Source organism: Xenopus laevis, chromosome 8L (genome assembly GCF_017654675.1).
Source record: "Xenopus laevis strain J_2021 chromosome 8L, Xenopus_laevis_v10.1, whole genome shotgun sequence".
Taxonomy (NCBI): Eukaryota; Metazoa; Chordata; class Amphibia; order Anura; family Pipidae; genus Xenopus; species Xenopus laevis.
This window is the reverse complement of record NC_054385.1, coordinates 13540261-13562184: the sequence shown is the minus strand read 5'-3', so window position 1 is coordinate 13562184 and position 21924 is coordinate 13540261. Positions and strand designations below refer to the sequence as shown.

General features: G+C 43.0%; 2 protein-coding genes across 2 annotated transcripts in view; one reads left to right on the top strand and one right to left on the bottom strand.

Annotated features, from left to right (window-relative positions):
• Positions 1-21924, top strand: part of LOC108706216 (three prime repair exonuclease 2) — a 200435-nt gene that overhangs the window by 48023 nt on the left and 130488 nt on the right. The window lies entirely within an intron of this gene.
• Positions 17326-21924, bottom strand: part of bgn.L (biglycan L homeolog) — a 28222-nt gene continuing 23623 nt past the window's right edge. Inside the window, exons 6-8 of the mRNA XM_041573227.1 lie at positions 21053-21146; positions 19886-20024; positions 17326-19177 (exon numbers count right to left, since the gene is read on the bottom strand). Of these exons, the coding sequence (XP_041429161.1) occupies positions 18980-19177; positions 19886-20024; positions 21053-21146 (431 nt within the window). The 3' untranslated portion in view covers positions 17326-18979. The remainder of the gene's footprint in view (positions 19178-19885; positions 20025-21052; positions 21147-21924) is intronic.

Sequence of the window (21924 nt, the reverse complement as noted above, 5' to 3'; positions counted from 1 at the left end):
ACTGAATGCAAACAGGTCAGGCAAAAGCAGAGCACCCCATGCAGAGCGTGCCTTTTGTTAGTGCATGCATGTGAAGCAGTGCCTGTGCACTCATGTTACAACTCATGTCCTTAATGCCTTTCTGTATGCCAGAGATTGCAGAGTAAATTGTCCTCTGCCTCTTTGCAGAGATTGCAGAGTAAATTGTCCTCTCTGCAGAACAATATCCGAATCTCCCCCCCCCCCAAACCAAGTCTCTCTCTGCAATAGAGGTGGTGTCACCTGTGCCATGAATGCAACTAAGGTGAATTGGGCAAAGACATTGACAGCAGTGTGAACAAATGCTCCATTTTGAAGGGTTCAACCTCATCCCATGTGCTTGTGGGTACATAGGCATGGCACTTTGGAAGATATGGATGATGGAGGGTGGTTGCCTCAACCTTTTTTTATTTGTGAGCTACATTCAAATGGAAACAGAATTGGAGAGCAACTAAGCAACCTACAGGGGGCTCAGTTTGACAGTACACTTGGTTTTTATGAACCAAAACTTACCTCCAAGCCAGGAATTGAAAAATAAGCCCCTGCTTTGGGGGTCACTAGGAGCAACAAAGGGTTGGTGAGCAATATGTTGCTTGTGAGCCTCTGGTTGGGGATCACTGATGTAGGGAATGGGTAATTGGAGGACACAAGCAAGAAGGCTGCATAATGCATTAGATCTTGGAGAAGGGCCACTGGCCTGTTGTTACTCCCAGAGCTGGACCAGAAGGTACAGTCTTAATTTTTTAGTAGACTTAGGGTCCTATCTATTAAACCTCGATTTTTTTTCTGGTGGAGTCCTTAAAAAGGAAACTCAATTTTTTTTTAGAGCATTATTATACCTCTGCTAAAAATCCGAATCTGAAAACACGCCAGCTAAAACCTGTTGAGGTCATATACAAATCAATGGCAGATGTTTTTTTTTTTACAATTTAAAGATGTTTCTTGAAATTTTGATCGACAATAATCCGAAAAAACCTGGGTTTTCGGGCGACCACGCAAAAAAATTGAGCAATTTGGGCATCACATTTGAAAAAGTCATACGACTTTGTCAAGCCTTTCCCGCGCTGACTTTTACAAGCTGATTATTTTATATGAGTGAAATTCGTGGATGAGAGTTATGTTGAATTCGAGTTTTAATAAATAGCTCCCTAAATGTATGGAGATCCAAAATACAGACAGATCCCTTATCCAGAAACCCCCAGGTCCTGAGCATCCTGGATAACCGGTCCCATACCTTCTATAGTCTATTCTGAAATGTACCCGTGGGAGGAAACTGTAGGGTTAGGGGAGAGTGCATAAAACATGATGGTTTGTGCCCTGATTTGTACATTGCACAATAGTGCCATTATGTGCTTGCATCAGTGTGAGTCCAAATCGCATAATTACCAGTGCAATGATGCAACAGTACATGGTTCAATAGGTGCTAGTCAGTTGTACATGTAGGTGAAATATGCAGAGGTAGATGAGGAACTTCCTCAAGGCGGGTGTTAATTCCAGGGCTACTTTCCATGTGCCTAGTACTTTGCACAATGAAAATAAATTAATGAGTGTGTTAACACAGGTACCTATAAGAATAGCATTTGGCTACAGGGTCAGGCTGGAGCCTTGGGGCCCACCGGGACTGCAAAATGAAGTCCCAGAGGGCCCCCTCCCGACCTTTAAATACTGCGCACATGCATGGAAAAAGTTGCATTGCATGCATGCTCAGAAGCTGCCTGGCCAGTTGGGGGAGCATGTCTTGGCAGGCGTGGGCCCACCGGGTTTTTTCCCGGAGTCCTGCCAGCCCAGTCCGACCCTGTTTGACTGGCAGAAGACTACAATAAATAATGCTAGGGTTAAGCTAAGGTCATTATTGCTACTGAAAATAGTGCAAATATTCTCCTTTGCAGGGCGCCACAGGGCTGGTGGGAATTCATTATCTATTGGCACTCCTGCTATCAGCTTACCAATTAAGTAACCTGTTTAGAAAGACTCCTGCAACCTATACGTATGCACATCTCCATTTACAGCTTCATACCCACTCTCTGGGGTAAAAGATTTACCTACAGAATAAAGTGTCCCCGGCTACAAAGCTACAGGGGAAATCCATTTTCCTTTATGTTCTGCCAGCCGATGGATCTGTTGGGGTGTGTGTGTGTGTGTGCACTTAGAAGAGCATACACTAGGTTAGTGACCCTAACCAGACCTGGATTGTCATTATTATGGCTTTAAATCAGAAATATTTGTTGGAAATTACAAGATAATTCAAACACTTTATTTGCAACAAGAATATAATAGAGCTCATTTAAATCCGCAAGTGCAGTGAGCAAAGTGCCATGTGGTTTTTTTTGTAGAATTCCAGTGTCATTGCGGTCACAAGGGGATAATGCCCTTGGAACAATTGTGTTGCATCTACCACATTTGAATTCGATTCGCCTTCTTTGCAAATCATACTCAAGCGCAGAAGTTATTCTGGGGTCAATTCCGGTGTTCGGCATCGACATCTGCCCCTGATTCTTTGTGTGGGGCTTATTGGCACTGGGATTGAAGGGAACTCTGCATCTATTGCCTGGTCAGAAGTTGGTTGTAGCTCCTGGGGTCCTCTCTGTTTTTCGTATTTCACAATATGAACACCACACTGCATAATCATATATGCTGAACCAAATTCCATTAGAAGAGAAAGCATATAATGTATCTTTTTCCAAAATTGCTTGTCTCCAGCACTGTTCCAGGGTTCCTTGCTGCCCTGAGGCGACCCCTTGCACCTGGCACTTTTCCGAGCACCAGAGCAGGCCCAAAGATTTTGAGCACCCGAAACTTTAAGAAGAATATAAATGGTAATAGAGAGAGGAGAGCATGCTGGAGTAGAATTGCAAATGCAAAACTAAGTGTACCATATAACTTTGTTAAACAGTAGCATGGGTGTTTCCTGCACTTAAGATTTCCCCTGGGCTCCTAAAGGTGACTGCAAAGGAGTCTTGATGTCCTAGACTTTGTAATGGAAATTTAAATGTGAAGCTAATGGCCTCCATCCCTGCAGAAATCGATTTACTCTATAAGGGAGAGCGTGCCTGCCAGATATACAATAGCCAACTGTTCATAAATACAAATCACAAAGGCATTCTTGGCAAGAAGGTTTTCCCAGGACCAAAACAATACTTTTATATGTATTTTTTTTTTTTTTACATCTTGAGAAATAAGTGTGTAGGGATGGTCTCCCTAATAGCAGATCATTTGACAAGGCCCTTGTTGCTCATGGTACACAGATTATTATAAAGTGACCATCTAATTATCTGGGGATGGCATTCTAGAGGCACCTTTAACCATGATGAGGTCAGAAGTTAGGAGGTCAAAGACCTAGTGAGTAAGTCTCTTTGAATTTGGAACAAGGTGCATTACTGGTGGCAACTTCAGTAGGTACAGGTCTAGGTATTTTTAACCCGGGAGTCAGGGATCCATGGTAGATGAGCTGTTTTCTGGGGTTCACCAAGATTGATCCACTGATATGGCATCCAGCAATGGATTACAAGAAGACATTTTTTTTAATGAATTGACACCTTTATCAAAGAAGGTATCAATATCATTCAACCAGAATGTGTTAGACTGGTCTGAGGTCTTTGGTGTCTAGGGTGCTGCAATACTAGCTGGATAGACCTGGAGAGGTAACCAAGGATTTTGTATGCCACACCATTTGCTTGTATTAAGAGCATGTAACCTCAACTACTTTGTAGTGACATTCAGTATAACCTGGTGATCCGAGTTAGCAACATGTTGCTCATCGACCCCTTGGATGTTGCTCCCAGTAACCTGAAAGCCGGTGCTTATTTTTAATTCTTGGCTTGGAGGCAAGTTTTTGTTGTATAAAAACCAAAAAGAGCCTCCTGTAGGCTGCTAGTTTACACAGGGGATACTAAATAGCCAATCACAGCCCTTATTTTGCACCTCCAGAAATGTTTTTAGAGGCTTGTGTCGCTCCCTAACTCTTTTTACATTTAAATGTGGCTCATGGGTAAAAAATATTGGGGACCCCCCATATCCTTTACCCCTGAAGCAGCAGCACAAAAGTACCAACATTATATTTTGATAGTAGGATAAGGCATGGGATGCACATTTGCCTTGCCCCAGAGTTCCCAACAGTATAATGTGTTTTTTCAGGTACAGTTCACAGTTTCCATTGCAGACACATGGGGGCTGCCAGAAACAAGAGAACAAAGGCAGACGGGTTAATGCAGGAAAGTTCTCTTCTGTACAATACAAATGATGAGGTTTGCTTGGCCTTTGCAGTTTTTTACCTGCCTTTCCCTTTTCCACTTGGATCAATGTCCTCAAAAGTGATGTGAGCTCATCCGCAGAGAAAAACAGCTTTTGTGGCTTAAGCATCAATAACTCCAGGACCTTTATCTTAGAGAGTAGTCCAAGGGAGCCAGGACTCTGGGAAGAAGATGAATTGGGCCCTAGGGAGACACTGTACCTCGAGGAAGGTGCTGCGCTCTAATCACTGGAGCACACCGATATGGATCGATGTTTCATTTTCAGCAGGTCCTTGTACCTGGGGATTGACCAATCAGCCATTGCCATGTCACAACCCCGCCCCTGACATCATGGTTTGCCTCCTCATGGCACCTGTTCTGTCCTGTGACATCACTGCGCATGCTCCTTTGATGTCATGGCCTGACCCCTGTCCAGACTTCATCCCACGGAAAAATAGCAACCCTACCTGATGCAGGCCGGCCATGCTGATTTTGAAGCAAAATCATCTGCTGGGCCATCAGGGTGTTCTTTTCTGGTCCTCGGTTTTTAAATCATGCTGGCTCTTAGCAGCCAAACCACCAGCCCTAGATCTGGAAGAAGATTGGGCTGGCTTTAGAGAGCAACCCCAGACCGATATGCCCGGCCTGGGTTACTGAAGGGCATCTAGAGGCTTGTTACAGTAGAGCAGGCCCAATAGGGTTGCACCTATGCCCATAGTAAACTGGGCTTAAAGGAGTGCCAATGATGTTGGGGGCAGTTGCAGGGATGTCAGAGGTGGGACCAATGACATAATATTATTGGGTGTGGTTACTGTGTCACTCAATCATCATTGGCTGGATTTCTGTTTTCAGATCAATCTCATATTGTGCATAGACATGTCCGTATAGAACTGTGACATTCGCGCTTGGTCTCTGAGTGCCAAACATATTTGATTAATTTATTAGAAGACCACACTTTCTTAAATAATGTACCTTTAATTCATGGAAGAAATAACACCATTGCAAAACCACATCATCATCAAGTTCTAAGGTTGTGACACGAAGAGTTGCTGCTTGTGGAAATAGCTTATTAGTGATGTGAGATCATAATGAGAGAATAGTCATGTGAGATCATAGTCAAATTCATTAGCAGTTAATAGTGTATAGGCTGTTTCCACAGTACAGTTCATTTAATCGTGGTCCCTTATAACAGAACTCCATGTCCGGCATTCAACAGTGAACTACTGCCATGCAGAAAACAACCTGGGGCTCAGTATTCCTCTCAATCAGCATCGCACCATTCATGCCATTTTTGGGTGTAGTATACATCAAAGACCATGCTTCTCTCCAGGATATGGTCATGCAACTATTACTCCAGTCATTGCGAGAACTAAGGATATTAAGATACTTGCAGTATCAAAGCCGATTCTTGTATTTAACGTTTTGGTGCTAACGTCTGCTAAGCCGATAAATCAGCAACACTATTTTTTCCCCTGCCCCTTGCCATCCGCTAAAACCCTGATCCACTCCAAATATGGCCCAATGTTACCCTTTTTTCTGTTGACATGGCCCAGAATCCACAGCAAGCCCTGCCCCTTTGTTCAGTGACGGACTGACCCATCGGGATACCAGGAAAAGTCACGGTGGGCCCTTGTGCTGCTAAACATTTGGTTTATTTCATGGTCATTCCCTATTTCTATGAGATAAATGCTAAATAAATATATTATAGTATGTAAAGAAAAGAGACTAGGAGAATAGAGGTTGAGTGAGCAGTGGAAGAATAATAGTACTGAGAGTGGGGCCCTGGTCTAAGGTTTTAGGGTGGGCTCCTGGTGTCCCAGTCCAACACTGCCTTTGCTTCATCAGTCCACCTACCCTGGCCACTAAATATGTGGCAGGTTCAGACTGGGCCGGTGGGACACCAGGAAAAAACATGGTGGGCCTCGGCCCAGACCCGATCCCCATGGCTGACTGAGCTACTTCCTTACCTCCCTTCTGCCCCCAATCAGTGGCGTAACTTGAGTGCGCCAGGCCCTCCTGCAAAACAAATTTCAGAAGGGCCTGGTGCACTCTGATCCCCATTTTCCCGCCTCTGTCCCACTCATGCCCCGCCTCTGCCCCACCCACTCCCCACCCGACTTGCGACCCTGGCTCTGGCAGCAGAAGATCCATTGGAGTGGGTCCCATGGGTGCCTGAATGTGCAGCCATGAAGGCCTGGCTTTCACCCTATCAGTGTATACGGTGTGTGTATGTATATGTGTGTGTGTATGTATGTATGTATGTGTGTGTATATATATATATATATATATATATATATATATATATATATATTATATATATATATATATATATATATATATATATATATATATATATAAACATTCACAAAGTACCTGCACTCCTTCCTACTTGGCGAGAGTGGGTGCTTGGTCAATCAAAGTATACAAAGTTCAAAGTGGACCAGCACACCAAATCTTCAATCAAAAAGAGGTTTATTTCAACATCACTCTAGTGTCCTAGAGTGATGTTGAAATAAACCTCTTTTTGATGAAGATTTGGTGTGCTGGTCCACTTTGAACTTTATATATATATATATATATATATATATATATATATATATATATATATATATATATATATATATATATATATATATATATATATATATATATATATATGGGAGGAAGGGTTATGTTGGGCCATTCTATCATTCTATATGTAGATTTCTTTTAATCTGTATGTGTCTGTGAGTGGTTTGGTGAGGATCAGGGATGGGTTTGGGTCTCGGCAACTAGTAGTATATCCTACTAGGTTAACCAGGCTACAATTGCAATGGAATTCTGTAAAAGAATGTTTCATTGTAGCTAAAGAATGGCAAATGATGCTACCATTTAAGAAATGTATGTTCTTTTATTTATTAAGCCCTTTAGATGGCAATCTGTCATGTTTTTGTTTTCTACCCAGATATTTCTGTATATGGATTTATCTGCTGGATCTGTTCTTACAACCTCTGCTTAGAGCTCCACCTGCTGGCTACCAAGCAATCTGGGTTTCTCTGCAATATCACATAGGGAGAGGCAAAAGTGAGTCTCAACCGCTTTGCACTGCTGTGCATCCCACCGAATTCAAGGACACAGTCTCAGACGTCATCTATTAACGGCTATACAACATTACAGTTGTACACTAGTAGAGAGAGCTTGACTTCTATACCTATAGCCCTATGCTGGAAAAACTAAGTCTTGATATGAGTAGCAGAATGAGGTCTCATACATAATAGACAAGATGTGTACAATACCATCTGGAACCCTTTGGTGCTGTTTGGTGAACATTGCAGGTACATATATAGTTGCTGCTCAGGCAACTTTTTCCTCATCAGTTTGTTTGATGCATCGTTCCAAGATTCAGCAGAACCATCAACTTATATGAAATCATTCAGTCGCAATATGCGTCCTTGGTGGTATAAATGGGTGATCACTGGAGACTCTTCTTGCCAAGATGTGGACACTAGTAATGTCCATACTGGCCCCATGGTTGATCCTAACCCACCCTCACTGGAGGGGCAGAGGCAGCAACAACTATGTTAATACACAATGACAAGCTTAAAAAAGTGCTTTATCAAGTCACCCCCATGTTCCACGCATTTCAGGCCTCCCATTCAACATTAGCAAGTGTAGTTATTAAGGAAAATGTTGGACAAAGTCCACTGTCATCCTACATTGAGATTCTCCCTAGGATAGTGGAGTAGACCTTTTGGGGCAGGCGGCCCAGACCCGCTCTCTGTGGATGCTGCCGATGCTCCCCCACCCATATAGAGCCGCAAGTCTGCAGCAGTATGAAGGAGCATGAAGTAGGTATTGGGCATTCTTCTCTGCTTGGGGAGACAGACGCCAGGAGGAGGACCCCTGATGTCATAAGGATGGATGTTAAAGGGTTTTGGATGCAATGACATTGGGAAGGCCATGGGCAGAGTCTAGCCCACCACCTGTCCATGACAAGCTAAAAAAGGGTTTATTGACCTGAAACCACCCATCACATGGATAAACCCAAATGCATTTCAGGCTGCCATTGCAACAAGGCTGGCTTGTTAACCACCACTGCCCTAAGAGATTGATATCTGCAGGGAAAATGTAACAAAAGTTAAGCAGCAGCAAGAATGCATCTTCTTTTATGTATATGTACACGCATTAATGTCTTTACTGCTTGACAACCCATCTTTCTTTTCCATTTGAATGTTCCTTGAATATTTCTAACGGAGCTGGTTTTAACAGAACATCCTGGCCGAGCGCAGTCTCGATGACTCAAATAGCCATGTTTGTGCTGGGGGGTAAGTCTGGGATGTACATAAATAGGAGCACTTAAAGCCTGGAGCTAAGAAACCATCAATATTACACCTACAGACTCAGGTTGCTAGGCAATAGCACAGAAGCTAGGCAAAGAATTAAGTGTATGCAGATAATGAGGCAAACAGAACTGCCTTAAGGATATAGCAATATTAAAACTTGCTAATGGATATGGTGTTATATTTACAGGTTTGCTGACTCTCTTACGGCTCAGACTCTTATGTGTGATGCAGAAAGAAGGAGATATGTGTGTGTTCTTACTTGTGTGCAGAAGGGGCAGTGGCGTAACTACCTGGGGTGCGATTACACTTGGGCTCACACACCATGAGTGTAAGGGGGGATATCTGATAATAAACCTTTAAGGACACCCTTAAATGTATGGAGGGAATCATTTGAAGATATAAACTGGAAGTAGGGATTCCTATAAAGTTGTGAAATGTGAACATTGTGTTTCTGGAAGTGCCAGAAAATGGGGCATGAAACGAGTTAGTAGATTTTTGTTGCACTTTGCCAATGCTGACCGCATTTATTGTATTTCTATATAAAATAAAGAAAGGAGTTTTTTTAATGGGTCCTGGAGGTGCCTGTTTGATTCAGAATCTCAATTTGCAAGAGTTCACACCCCGTGGGGCCCGATGGAGACACAATGGCACGATATCCAAGAGGATTAAAGGTAATTATAAATTTAAAGGTAATCGTAGATTCGATTTAAAGTGCAACCTCATCCCCTGGGCCTGTGCAACCCTAGTTAAGCCACTAGTGAGGTGTGCAAAACAAAATCCATTAGCCTTTTGAAACACTGCACATGCAATATAAAAAAGAAAATAATTCTTTGTATTATTATCAAGGGTTTTTTTTTAGCATGAGCATAAAGTTGCTAAGCAACCAGAAAAACTCCATATTCCGGGCCAAGTAGAAGCAAGCACACTGGAAGCTGATTAGGTTCTGGTTTGTATTGTGCATGCTCCTGGTCTACGCCAGGTGCACTAATTTGATTTGCTGGGCCAGGTGCAAGGGTGCTTCCATGTAGGGCTGGCAGGTTCCCGGGAAAAAACTTGGTGAACCCCAGCCTTTATGGACCCCGCCGGTCCAGACCCACTCTCTGTGGACACTGCCTATGCTCCTCCGCCCATTTAGAGCTGCCTGTCTGCAGCTGTAAAAAGGAAGAATTAGGCTTAGGTCCTTGCATGGGTAGGGACACCAGGAGACGTGGGCCCCTGATGTCACAAGGATGACTCTTCAGATTGTAGCCCCAGTGGGCCCAGAAGACCCCAAGCCCAATGCTGCTTCCATGGTAGAGCATTAGATGTCATTAGGCAAGATGGCTCTATGACAGGGAGGGATTTTTATAAGGGAATAGTAGGTGGTTCATTCTCCTTCCAAGAAGGCCATGTATGCCCAAATCTTGGGGGGGGGGGGCATTCAGGCTAATAATTCTGTGATGCTGGTGGTTTGAGAATTATAGAACCTGACAGAAACTCCTTTTATCTTCCAAATCTGTGCGTAGTTTTGATTTCTATGAGGTTGGGTCATTTACCATATCCGATGACACAAGGGCCCCAATACAGAGTGTGTCTCCTGAATGATGCACAAGTTATGAGACAGGTGGGACTCCGACACGGACTCCTAAAGCAGGCAGCACTCAATTCAAAGGGGCATGCCCGAAATCATCCATTTTTGGAGCAAAGAGGCCTGTGGCAATTCTTCCAATGGATGATTGTCGCCTTTTTTGCCCTTTGCATGGTGCTTTATATTATGATGAAATGCAACAAGACTTCTCAGCAGTGCCGGACTGGCCCACCGGGATACCAGGAAAACTCCCGGTGGGCCCAGGTGTCAGTGGGCCCTCATGCTGCTAAACTTTTGGCCTATTTCATGGCCATTCCCTATTCTATGAGAACAAAGAGTCTAAACAGATGGAATAATAGATTATAGTATGTAAAGAAAACAAACTAGGAGAATAGAGGTTGATGAGGAGATGAAGAATATTAGTACGGAGAGCGGGCCCCTGGTCTAAGGTTTTATGGTGGGCCCCTGGTCTAAGGTTTTTGGGTGGGCCCCTGGTGTCCCAGTCCGACACTGCTTCTCAGGGACCATCCTCCCATCAAGAAGGAAGTCAACAACTACGTCACCCTGGGCTTTAGTATCAATCATCTGGACCCCCAATGCCACAAACTTTTGCTTCCTCTAAGCCCTAGAGATAACAATCTGTTTGGGGGCCCCTTTACATATGGGTGCAAATATTCATTAAAAATGAACCCACATGGGACACCGGTATCATGGATTGCTGAAGTGCTCCTCCTCCAATGGAATTTTCAGATCTGCCTGATTTTCATGTAGACATTGAGTGGGCAGGCCTAACTCATTATAGAGAGTCTGAGCCTTCCATTTTTGTCTTCCCGTGATTGGACACCTTAACAGAGGTACTAAAAAGGGCAGTTACCAATAGCAACCAATCAAAACGTTGTGTTTATTTTATAACTTGAAGTAGTCTTGCCAATGTAAACTGAAAAATTGGTTGCTTTTGGAAATGGCAGTGGTGCAGTTTAACATCTTTGTCAGTAGATCATCTTAAAATCTATTAGGTATCAACATTTTCTCAGATTTTCAGATAATTTTCACTTTAATATCGACAGTGGATTCCAGAGACGAATAATGAAGTTACCAAACTGCCCACACAAAATGACAGTTAGTGTTTCCTCTTTCAGACTCAATGTCGCCCTTTTTATTCATTCCCTTGTGTCTCCGCCACACTATTCTCGTGTCTCCAATGGAACTAAAAAGAAAGAGGATAAAAAGAATGTTTCTATATATAAAACCATTTACCCCCCTGTAAATGGAGACCGTAATGAAGAGTTTAGCTGCGTTGGTATGGAAACTAAAGTTTCTGAACTGATTGCAAAAGGCGAGAAATCTAAATGATGTACAGTACTGTGTTAGTAAGAGGAGAGGGAGTCGGAGGATGCTGAGCTGGTGCATTTGGAGGGAGGAGAACATGTCTTAATTCAGCATTTGAAGCTGTTGTTAAAGAACCTTTGAGTTTCAGAGGGACAAGTACAAAGGGGAAGAGTAGATAGTAGTAAGGTACTATTATGGATAAGGAGCGTACAGTGGTAGAACACGGAAGAGGGGTGCTCACCCACAGCTAAGCTTTAATATCTGAAATCCTCTTCCAGACTTTGCAGCAATGAACCTCACCATAAAGGGATAGTTCACCTTTAAATAACCTTTAAATATGGTGCAGACAACAGATTTCTAAAAGGGAAGTCCCCAAGTGATTTTGTCTCTTTGGACTTCACTAACTAGACATGGCAGATGGAGGTGGAGAGCCTGAGGAAGGAGTAGCTTTGCACTAATGAGTGATTGATAACCCTACCTTAAAAATGGTTCTGTGCCCCCATTTTCCTTGTTGCCATGTCCTATTGTGTCCTCAGGCACATCACTGTCAACACATACCCACCTGCTTGCAGTGGATCACAAGTGGGGGCACTGGTTGTGGAGTTTGTGGTAGTTTGCGCCACCTTGCCGGTATTTTACTGTTCTGGCCAGTGGCATTGATGCTTGATACCAATGATATTAATAGGGGTAGAGCCTGTTATATCTTACTAATGGGGTGAGGATCAGGCTGAGGATAGCTAGTAGAGTAGCCAGAGGCTCCAGTGAAGAGAGCATAATGGTTAGTACCTTGAGTGTCAGCCTCAAGGCTACCATCAGGGGGGCACACCTGGCTGTGTTGCACTTTTCGAATTAGCCGCCCCCCCTAACAGCGCCGAAGTTCATGCCCTGCCAGAGTGCCAAAGTCCTGAAGCTGCGCCGAAGACCCGAAGCAGAGACACGGGCAGGGAGTGGGCAAAGTTAGGCAGGGAGTGGGCAGAGTCAGGGCAGGAAGTGGGCTGAGGCGGGAAGTGAGCAGGAGGATGGGGATTGGAGTGCGCTGGATCATAAATTAGTAGAATCTTTCTTGGTTGTTGGCTCTTTCATGGGAACTATGACGAAAATGTTAATTTCATATAAGATTCAGAGTACTAAATAGAAATTCTGTTCTGTTTCTAAAGTAATCAGGTTTATCTTCACTATACTTCTCTCGGCATCTGTGTCTCTTCTTTCTGTTTTCAGGCAGGAGTTGGATGTCAGATATTCACTGACCGTTAGATCCAATATTTCTTATTCCAGGCCAAACAAAATCTAACCAAATAACTGCCTTTTGCACCCAACCGCTTACTACGCTCCTCTACTGACCTGCTACTCAACTCTTCTCTCATTACCTCCTCACATGCTCGCATTTAAGACTTTGCAAGGGCTGCACCCCTCCTCTGGAACTCTCTCTACCACGGTCTGTCCGACTTTCTCCCAACCTTTCTGCTTTCAAGAAATCTCTTAAAACGCGATTCTTTCAAGAAGCCTACCCTCCCTCTGCTACAGTATTACATTTATCACCCACTTAATTTGATCTTGCCCACTCCCACACCTTGTGTATTACTCCCTTCCCTTTAGAGTGTATGCTCCTTTGCACAGGGCCTTCCTCACCTTTTGTACCGGTATTGATTGTGATGTATGTAACTTCATATGTTCTATGTTTATAATTCATGTGATTTAGTTGTATAATCACATTTACTTTACAGTGCTACGCAATATGTTGACGCTACATAAATACATGTTAATAATAATGTAGAGAGACATGATGTCTGGTGATTTTAATAGAGTGAGCTCTAATACATCTTCTAGGCAAAAGGAGCCCCCCCCCTATAAGATATATTGAATCTAAATGTCAATGACAGTATCTGTCACCCAACTGCTGCCTGAAGACAGAATGAAGTGAAACAGATGCTGAGAGAGGAAAGTGAACATAAACTTGATTATTTCAGAAACCGTACAGAATTTTTAATTGATTATATTTAGAAAACGTCTTATTTCAGTGTGCTGAAGCTTATATTACATTTTCATTTAGACCGATGTCTGTATTTTCTTTCTGTTACCCATCATCCCCATGAGCAGAACTCGAGACAAAGAAGTACATGGAATGCGCTACCCCAGAATAGAGCAATGTGCTGCCTCCCCGGCTGCTCTTCGGACTGTCGCCATCATACAACGGCCTGAGCCATTTACTCGTTTCCTGGGTTACGTAAGCACGGTTGCGTCTCCATGGTGACGTGAAAAGCAGTAACCCTGACATGCTTGTTTGGTGCACACGGCTATTCAGCCTCCTCCTGCATGTTGCCGTCTCCCTCGTAATGTTATTATGTCTTCAGCCTGCCATTTGCTGTCAAGGAAACAAAAAGCTGTTGCTGGCCTTGAGGGCTTCCATTGGGAACGGAGGTGAAGGGGCAGTAGGGCTGCGTCATGTAGGGATGTGTGGGAGCAGCGTGAGGTCATGTTTACCTTGCCTACACATTTGGCCCCCGCGCTTTTGGTTGAGGAACTATATTCCTGTGTATGGATATTGAAGCTTTTTTGAGGCAGTGTCAGACTGGGGTGTCCGGGGCTTCAGCCTGGGGGCCCATGTAATAACCCATTGCAGGGAGTAGAACAATTCACATATAGACTGCAGGGTAGAATTCAGCTTTATTTCTGGCTGTTCTATCGACCACTCTGCTCCTCCCCCTTCACTTCCCCTTCCTGTGTCCATATAGCTGGATTGCATTGTCTTTGCCCTGGGCTCGCCGGTACCAAAGAGCAGAATGCTTTCTAGAAAACACCTCCCAGACTGTCGTTTACAAAATGTCCCAATAGGCAGCAATGTGGGGCAATGGTAGGCCCTGCTTGGGGTCCTAGGTTTGCTTCCAGCCAGGGGACTATCCGCAAGGAGTATTTTATGTTTGCCTGTGTTTCCTCCGGGTAGTATGGTTGCCTCCAACACTCCAAAAACAAAAAGGACTGGCTTTACACAATAACTCGCCCTAGATTGCTTTGTTGTGATTTGTAACCTTCAAACCCCACTAGGGTTGCCACCTGGCTGGTATTTTACAGGCCTGGCCGGTAAAGATTATGGTTGATCCCAATGTTATTTAAAAAAAAAAAAGTTAAATATATAGGAAGGCCGGTATTTTTTTCCAGAAAAGGTGGTAACCCTATACACGATAGGGTTTTTCTCACCGCCAGGTCAGCAATGGCTTCATGCATGAAGTGGGTCTGGGCCGACGGGGCCCACCGGCAGGGCCGGATTTACATAGCGGGTGCCCCTAGGCCCGCTGTCGTTCGTTGCCCCCCTTCCCCTCCCTTTTATTCGCTCAAATCTTTATCATCGGGACCAGAGCAATGGGGATTGGCGCACAGGAAATTTACAAAACTATTGTATCTCCTGCACATCCCCATTGTTTGTGAACCAATGTGGGTGTGGTTGGGCAGCATGCTGCCCCCTAAAATCTTGCCTTGGTGGCCTTTCCACAAATCCAGGCCTGCCCACCAGGATTAGGGTTGCCACCTGGCCGGTAAAAATGATGGTTGATCCCAATGTTATTAATAGAGGAAAAAAGATAAATATATAGGAAGGCCGGTATTTTTTTCCAGAAAAGGTGGTAACCCAGACCTGGATTTATCCCGTCAACCCAGTCCGACCCTGCCCTCTCCACCTTACTTGTCAGTTACCAGTCATTGTTTATGGCAGAGTATATGAGCAGAAACTCCGACTAACCCCACCCATGTCATTAGTGTGATAAATGACCAGTCCTGGATTTTTATAAAAAACCTATTTCTTCTTGACACTAATAGGTAACGTTAAATAAAGTCTCAAAAAAAGTGGACCGGTTCAATGACATCTCTGTACAAACATAATTTTTTGGAGGTGGGTTTTAAATGTTATTTAAAAGTATTTTACAAGGGGGGCAGTCTTCTACCTGGAGCCCGGTGCACACATTATTTTTGGCCCTTGGCCAATCTTGCCCACACTCTTGAGAACCTTCCCTGGGTTAGAAGCAGGGTTGGCAACAATATAAAAAAAAAAGCTGAAAGCTTTTATATGAGTATAAGATGCCAAGTCTGAAGTAGAATTACAGACTGCATACATTGGAAAAAATGAGTGCAAATCAGAAACCCAACCACTTGCTATAGCAAGTTCTCTGTACTAGTAGGAATGTGTTCCTTTATGTGAGAGTCAATTAAACCAGCATCCTACAGAGAAAAATAGATGAGATGATCTTGAAGGTGTTTCAGTGCACAAAGGAGATAATAAGAAAAAGCTAATTAAATGCAGACTTTTTTGACATCTTCTCTCCCACACAAGAAGATCCGATGCCAGGAATCCTAATGGAATCTTAGGCGGCATCAGGAGAATATTATCAACCATGAATGTTCTCCGAACAGGGTGCTGCATGAATGGCAGCTTTCTCCTTATGAATATTGGGATTTGTAGTTCACGAAAGCCAAGGGTGAGGAGTTTAAGATGAAAAATATCTTCTGCAAGGTCAGAAACTCCCACTTCCCCCTTCTCAGTTGCTGAGATTTTAATTGGGTGGTTCACCTTAAAGCTAACTTTTAGTATGTTATCGAATGGCTAATTCCAAGCAACTTTTCAATTGGTCTTCATTTATTATATTATATATATATATATATAATATATATACACACACACATACAGGTATGGGACCTGTTATCCAGAATGCTCGGGACCTGGGTTTTCCGGATAACGGATCTTTCTGTAATTTGGATCTTAAGTCTACTAGAAATTAATTTAAACATTAAATAAACCCAATAGGCGGGTTTTGCTTCCAATAAGGATTAATTATATCTTAGTTGGGATCAAGTACAAGCTACTGTTTTATTATTACAGAGAAAAAGGAAATCATTTTTAAAAATTTGCATTATTTGGATAAAATGGAGTCTGTGGGAGACATCCATTCCGTAATTTGGAGCATTCTGGATATTGGGTTTCCGGAAAAGAGATCCTATACCTGTATATCATTTTTTTAATTATTATTAATTGCCTTCTTCTTCTGACTCTTTCCAGCTTTCAAATGGGGTCACTGACCCCATCTAAAAAACTAATACTCTGTAAAGCTACATTTATTGTTATTGCTAATTTGCATTACTCATCTTTCTAGTCGGGGGCCTCTCTTATTCGTATTCCAGTCTCTAATTCAAATCAATGCATGGTTGCTAGGGTCATTTGGATTCTAGCAACCAGATTGCTAATGTTGCAAACCGGAGAGTTGCTGAATAAAAAGCTAATTAACTACAAAACTTAAAAAATTAAAACCAATTGCAAATGATCTCAGGATATCACTCTCTGCATCATACTAAAAGTTATTTTAAAGGCGAACAACCTCTTTAGAACTTTTGGTATGTTATAGAATGGCCATGTATAAGCAACTTTTCAATTGGTCTTCATTATGACTCTTTCCAGCTTTCAAATGGGGGTCACTGACCCCATCTAAAAACAAATGCTCTGTAAGGCTGTTGTTGCTACTTTTTATTATTCGTCCTTCTATTAGGGCCTCTTCTATTCATGTTCCTTAAAATCAATGCAAAGTTGCTAGGGGAATTTAGACCATCGCTAGATTGCGGAAATGGCAAGCGGCAAAGCTGCTGAATAAAAAGCTAAATAACGCAAAAACTACAAATACTAAAAAATGAAAACAATTGCAAATTATCTCAGGATATCGCTCTCTACATCGTACTAAAAGTTATTTTATTTTAAAGGCGAACAACCCTTTTTAAGGCCAATGGCCAGCATAAGGCCCCTGATGGCATGATACAGCAGTGTGGCCACCAATTGCTGCTACTGAAGCCGGGAACCAACCCAATCAATAAATGTGACATAAGAAAAGGGAGAAAAAGACAATATTTTAATGCTTCATTATTTGATGCTAAAAAAAAAAAATGCTCAGCACAGTTTGTAAGTATTCCTTCCTCACATCACACTGGATATACAATAACTGAAATTACTGCTACCTTTCCTAAAAATACACTTTTCCATTTATACCCAAAAGCTGCATAAATGGGAGGGTTTCTTTGGCATCTACAGAAATGCTGCGGTCTTCTTTTAAGCTTGCCGTCTCTGATCTTTGCTCTTTCAAATGGAATGCCAAAAGACTTGCTGTTGTGTGTGTGGTTTCCACTGTACCACATACAGTAGAATCACCCTCTGCTTTCTAGACTATTAATGGAATTTATATTTAAAAGAAAACATTTTTGGACACCTATAAACCACGCAGTGCCCTTTCTTCTCCTGTAGGTGGCAATGCGACCAAGCATATTCCCAGCGATGCTTGAGGCAGGAGAAATTGGAATTTTCTACTTAAAAATAAAAATTGCATGAATTTGTGAACAAAAATAAAAAGTGCTATGCCATTATTCCAGGCTGCTTAATCGTTCCTAAAGCTAAAGTGGTCATCATAACTTAAATAAAGGGGTTAAATATGATGAAACCGATATGCTGGCAAGACCTATCCGGTGATGTGAGGGTCAACAAGCCATTGCTCTGCAATGTGTCTCAGACAGTACTGAAGGGGTTAAAAGGGATTATGGAGACTACAGAATTGGAATGATATTCAGGGTCAGGGCACACGCTCAGATTCGGGGAGATTAGTCGCCCAGGGGACAAATTTCCTCTTCTTCGGGGCGACTAATCTCCCTAAACTACCTCCCGTCGGCTAGACCATAAATCGCTGGTGGGATGGCATGTCTTTTTCCGAAGTTGCCTCACAAGGAAACTTGAGCCGATTTCGGGAAAACGAAAAACTCTGAGTGCCATCCCGCCGGCAATTTACATTCTAGATGGCGGGAGGCAGTTTGGGGAGAAGAAGAGGAGGTTTGACCCCGGGCGACTAATCTCCCCAAATCTGAGCGTGAAAAAGAAAGACATATGGTAGCTCCAGCAGAGAGCTAGACTGGGTGCTTGTGAGCTGTTAGTGTGACTGCAGAAGCCTATGTACTGACTACGTGAGGGATGGCATGTAAAAGGAGTGGAAGGGGGTATAAGACCCAAAAGCTTGCAGTTCATTTGGCCAATGATGAGTGCTACAAGCATCCTATTAAAGGTAATGGGGAAGCTTCAAGCACAACACAATGAGCTAAAGTCTTCTAATCCCCATGGCCAGCATGTCCATGCTCTGCACTACAGTACAGGGGGGGATCTAGAAATCTGCTATTTCTGTTACAAGTTGCATAGTCTCTAAAAAAGAAAGCGTATCATTGTGCGAGTGTGGGGGTTACACAATTTGTGGTCATATGAGTAGTGCTATCTGCACATCCTTCCATGTTCTATATACAGTGGTGCCAGAAGACGGTAAGACAGGCAATTCAGGGCAGATACCTACAGTTGGGTGTTGGGGGGGGGGTTATAATTGTTTTTAGGTCTTACACTCCCTTGTGTTAAACATAATTGGTAATTTCTGCAAATTTGATTCTTCTGCTCTCTTCGTGTCTGTCGTATGCCTCTTACAATAAGGGGGTTCCTGCATCTCGTTCCACCTTCTTTACTTCCTGTAATTGCCAAACTGGATAGCCAATCGGTCGGTGACGCAGCGGAATGTGGCCGGCTGCACTTCCCAGTAGGGCACGGGGTTGTTAAATAGACTAATTCCGTTGTAGTAGGCGCGTTTCACTCCGAATCCTATAGGGCAGAAGTCATTGACGCCAACCTGGGTGATGTTGTTGGAGTGCAGATACACAACCTGGATATAAAGACGATGGATGGTTATTGGCTGAAGTCTCCATAATTATCCCATACCTCCCTTTTATCCCACTGGGTCTTGGCAAATAAAGGAATAGTTCAGCGTGGGGTGAATATAAGGAGTGTACTTAACTGTCTTTATTTACCACTTCAGTAATGCTAGGAGGAATAATATTCGTAGGGTACATCGCAATATACTCTAAATATATTCATCTTTGTGGTGGGGTATACTGTAATCGCATACAAATTAACAAAGTTGCTTACATTGCAGTAAGGTGCCCACTACCCAGCCAAGACATTCCACAAGAATACCCCCAGCATCTGAGAATTATAATGTGGGACAACTTAGGTTACACCCTCATCTGCCCAGGATAACCCTGTTTTGTCTATACAAAGTTTGGACTTGGACGATTGGAAGCTGATGGCCAGGGCTTGCCTTGCTCAACCTTCAGTTTTGGCCATAAAATTGTATTCAGAGATCCTGATGAGGTCCATAGCTGGTTCGCTGCAGACGTATTAGGCATCTAATTAAATGGATTAAGTCTAGCCAAAGAGAATGGTGCTCTGACATTTTTGTTTGGTATTTGTTCCCTTTTGCTCTTTGGTTAGGTCTTTCTTTGTTATTAGCCAAGCCATGGGTCTGGCATGAAATGCAGTGCATGAAAATTGCATGTTGTATCCAACAGAGATTTTTAGGGCAGAACCTTACCTGCAGTAATTTCATGTCTGGCAGCCCTGGGGGCACTTTAGAGAGTTTGTTGTTGTCCAAGTGAAGCTCCCTCAGAACAGGCATAAAAGATAAGCTGCCGTTTTCTATCATGCGGATGTTGTTGTGTCCTAAACCCAGCCTGGAACATTGCAAACATGGGCAATTATTACAAAACCATTGATCTCAACATCTGTCTATTAAAACTTAAGATATCTCCGTCCACACCCATGTCACACCATGGTCACTTCGAATTACACCCAGACGTGCCCAAATGTGCCGACTATGAGAAAGTCTAGGGTGCTGTTGCTGAGGTGGTGGTCAGTGTCAGACTGGCCCACCGGGATACCAGGAAAAGTCCCAGTGGGCCCAGGTGTCAGTGGGCTCTCATGCTGTTAAACATTTGGCCTATTTCATGGCCATTCCCAAATTCTATGAGAACAAAGAGGCTAAATAGATGGAATAATAGATAATAGTATGTAAAAGAAAGAGACTAGGAGAATAAAGGAGTGAGGAGAGGAAGAATAATAGTACTAAGAGTGGGCCCTTGGTCTAAGATTAATTGGTGGGCCCCAAGTCAAAGGTTTATGGGTGGGCCCCTGGTGTCCCAGTCTGACACTGGTGGTGGTCGTTTATGCGACTCTCTAGATGGCCATGCCCCCAGTGATATAATTCCAACCTTCCCTCTACTTTCAATTGTTGGACAAAACTCTTATTGTCTTCTTGTCATTTAATTATAACACATTAATGGATGCAATAAGAAAGCAGATGGCCTTCCAATGTGAGACAATGGCTGCTTAGGCCAAACTTAAAGAGCAAGTTGAACCAGTAACAGGTAGATGGTAAAATAAAGCAGTAAAAATACACTTTCTATAAGTCCTGTATGAAGTGTATTTTAGGTACCAAAGTGGGCTTAATTTCAGAGCTGGTTGTCAACCCACGTTCGATTCTGCATGCTATTCTCAGAGGTCTGCACAAGAGAGAGAGCACCAAAGTTCTTCCTCTGGTTAGTGGATCATACTATGTTCCAGAGTGTCTACATTTGGCTAACATTCAACCCTAGCCTTTCTACTGAGATGGTCTGTTCCCTGTGTGCTGGGTCCTTAATGCACTTTGGTTTACAGGTTGCCCATCCAGCTGATTGCCCATTCCTCTAGTGAAGGGACTCACCTGTACAGGCTAGCATACTGGCTAAGGTCTTCCTTTTCAATAGCCTGGATCTTGTTGTTGTCAAGGTGAAGCTCATTTAGGGTGCTTGGAAGACCTGGAAAATATATAAAGTAATATATAAAGTAATATGTAAAGAGATTGTACCAACAACATAGATTCATGGTGTTACTCTCTCTGTACAGTCTATTAGAAACCTAGAGAGATATCTTATGGAGTTATCTATATAGTCCCATCTTGGTTCTGTTGAGCTGGCAACATCCCCAATGAATTCAATTCAATAAATGAAATCAATTCAATCAATGTTTCTGGACTACTAGACACAATTCTCCCAGCTTCTTCAATCTCACCTCAAAAGAATAGTAGTACCATGACAAATGATTAAGATGTTCATGACCAGAGATACTATGGCTGCTTAGGCAAGGCTAAAACTGCCCAGAATCTTTTCTTTGAAGACACCAGCATCTCCTATATGTGCAGCTACAGTACATTTAATTAACTGACGACAAAACCTAAGGAGCCAATATGTAGCCGTAGGCTGTGGAAGATGCAAGGCCATTAAAGCCTTTCTGAAAAAAAGTTTACCTTCCACGGGTCATTATGATGCTGCTTCAAGGGCAATGGCGCACAAACCCGTTTAAATGCCATGTCTGTGAAAAAGCTGGAAATGTCATTCTATAGGGCAGACTCGAAGAGGCTTAAAGTGAAATTGACAGGACTATGCCCAGGGGTCTGTTCCCTGAAAACACCTATTCCGTTTTTCTGAGAGAGAGCATTTAGTTACCCTTGGAAACAGAGCAGTTTGTTTTCAAGGACTAAATATTATGACATGAACCATGTACTTTGAACAGGACATTAAGTAGAATAATATATGA